The 2724-nt window shown below is 35.2% G+C and overlaps 1 protein-coding gene across 1 annotated transcript; it reads left to right on the plus strand.

The window, feature by feature from the left end:
* Positions 1 to 211: 211 nt before the first annotated feature.
* Positions 212 to 946, plus strand: LOC137623520 (phosphoglycerate kinase-like). Its single transcript, XM_068354354.1, has one exon. It carries the CDS (start codon positions 212 to 214, stop codon positions 944 to 946), a length of 735 nt encoding a protein of 244 aa, XP_068210455.1.
* The last annotated feature ends 1778 nt before the right edge of the window (positions 947 to 2724 follow it).

The following is a 2724-nucleotide window of genomic DNA, read 5'->3' on the forward strand; positions in this document are numbered from 1 at the left end:
TAATAATAATAATCGATACACATATTGTACATGTACAGTGTATGAAGTATGTTTGTACATTTGGAAATATTCAATAGTCAAGAAATATTCGAATCTTTATTGTAAAGGTTGTTTTTTCATTGCTAGATTTGGATAGGTAAGCAAAGAAAAAATAGGCTAATTGTAGATTGGTCTATAATTTACCAAACTCCCCCATCCTTATCTCACAAAGATGGTGAGGTTGCAGCGACCTAAAGGAACTAACGAGTTTGAGCGGGATTCTCACCCCAGTCTGGAGTTCACCAGTCTGGAGTTCACCAGTCTGGAGTTCACTGTTCTGAAGTTCACCAGTCTGGAGTTCACCAGTCAGGAGTTCACCAGTCAGGAGTTCACCAGTCTGGAGTTCATCAGTCTGGAGTTCACTGTTCTGAAGTTCACCAGTCAGAAGTTCACTGTTCTGATGTTCACCAGTCTTGAGTTCACCAGTCAGGAGTTCATCAGTCAGAAGTTCACTGTTCTGAAGTTCACCAGTCAGGAATTCACGTTTCTGAAGTTCACCAGTCTGGAGTTCACCAGTCAGGAGTTCACCAGTCAGGAGTTCACCAGTCAGAGGTTCACCAGTCTGGAGTTCACTGTTCTGAAGTTCACCAGTCTGGAGTACACCAGTCAGGAATTCACTGTTCTAAAGTTCACCAGTCTGGAGTTCACCAGTCAGGAGTTCACCAGACAGAAGTTCACCAGTCAGGAGTTTACCAGTCAGGAGTTTACCAGTCAGGAGTTCACCAGTCAGAGGTTTACTGTTCTGAAGTTCACCAGTCTGGAGTTCACTGTTCTGGAGTTCACCAGTCTGGAATTCACCAGTCACGAATTCACCAGTCTGGAGTTCACCAGTCACGAATTCACCAGTCTGGAGTTCACCAGTCAGGAATGCTACCACATCGACCACCACAATTATTTTCTCGGATAATTAGGCAGAGAGGTGACACCAGATTTCCATTTATTTTAATCTATTTTTCCTCTGGCGCCGTCTATCATTCATTAAGACTCTCTCTCTCTCTCTCTCTCTCTCTCTCTCTCTCTCTCTCTCTCTCTCTCTCTCTCTCTCTCTCTCTCTCTCTCCATTATGGAAGCGTGTCACTTATATTGTTTATGACTGGAACCTCCACGGAGGATAATCTGATTCGTCTCTCGCTCGTGACAGCTGCCTCTGATCCTATTGTCCGCTCGTCTTTTGTTTTTCACACACACACACACACACACACACACACACACACACACACACACACACACACACACACACACACACACACATACATACATACATTCACAAACGCACATACTTCCCTATTCACTATATTCGAATGATGAATCCTTGCAGTATATTTTTGTGTATCATCTCTCTCTCTCTCTCTCTCTCTCTCTCTCTCTCTCTCTCTCTCTCTCTCTCTCTCTCTCACAAGACAAGGGTGTGAGGTTATGGGAGGGTGTGCTAATATACCGGGGTTGGGAGCGAATTATTTATCTATATATATATATATATATATATATATATATATATATATATATATATATATATATATATATATATATATGTATATATATATATGTATATATTTATATATATACATATATATGTGTATATATATATATATATATATATATATATATATATATATATATATATATATATATATATATATATATGTATATATATGTATATATAGATGTGTAAATGCATGCATATATATGTGTGTATATATATATACACATATGTATATATGTATATATAGATGTATATATATGCATATATATATGTGTATATATAGATGTGTGTTTATATATATATATATATATATATATATATATATATATATATATATATATGTATATATATATATGTATATATATATATATATATATATATGTGTATATATATATATATATATATATATATATATATATATATATATATATATATATATTTAGATAGATAGATAGATATGTCTGCTTTTGTGTTAACCGAACTTTTCTTTCCTCTTATATTGTTATTAATAATTGTTATCTTTCATATATTTTGCATATATCTTGGACTGAAATTAATAAACCCCATATTATCCAATTTATCATAGTTCATAACCACAACACACTGTTAACTCGCAGCCGTGAAATCTGGGTTCATAACTAAGTAAGCTAAAGTAAGCTATGACGCTGTCAATCACACCACGATTATTTTTATATGAAACCCTTCAAGCAAATACGAAACAATCAGCGGGACGTTTATTTAATGCAATGCTCTTCTTCCTCATTGTTTGTTTATAATCCGGACGAATGCAAAAGACCAAGAGATTATATATCATCCAGTAAGTGAATATGAAGGAAATGACTCTCAGTCGGATGACCAGACTGGAGAACTTGCTCATGTAAACATGTTTTTAATTAACTCTGAAGTGATGCAAACGGAATAAGTGAGCGGATATATCGCTTTGTTCGTTCATTTGCTAAAAATTAAAATAGCAGTGGAGCTCGACAGTAATTTCCTGTGTAGCTTGCTTCAAAGAAACAATCGCTTTATGCTTTAGTAAGTTCATCATACTTACTCTTATGACGCCATCTCGCGAGTGATTTGAAACTGATACGTCGTTTATTTACTTGTGAACAACATTAAGCAATAACTACCGAACCAATTTCATTGAAATTTGGTGGACATGTGAGGTATGATCCAAGGATAATTCCTTGCAATTTTGA

The sequence above is a fragment of the Palaemon carinicauda genome, chromosome 30 (genome assembly GCF_036898095.1).
Source record: "Palaemon carinicauda isolate YSFRI2023 chromosome 30, ASM3689809v2, whole genome shotgun sequence".
Classification (NCBI taxonomy): Eukaryota; Metazoa; Arthropoda; class Malacostraca; order Decapoda; family Palaemonidae; genus Palaemon; species Palaemon carinicauda.

Bases quoted from the DNA above. Each gene is read 5' to 3' on its own strand.
- LOC137623520 (XM_068354354.1), top strand. From the start codon at position 212: ATGGTGAGGTTGCAGCGACCTAAAGGAACTAACGAGTTTGAGCGGGAT.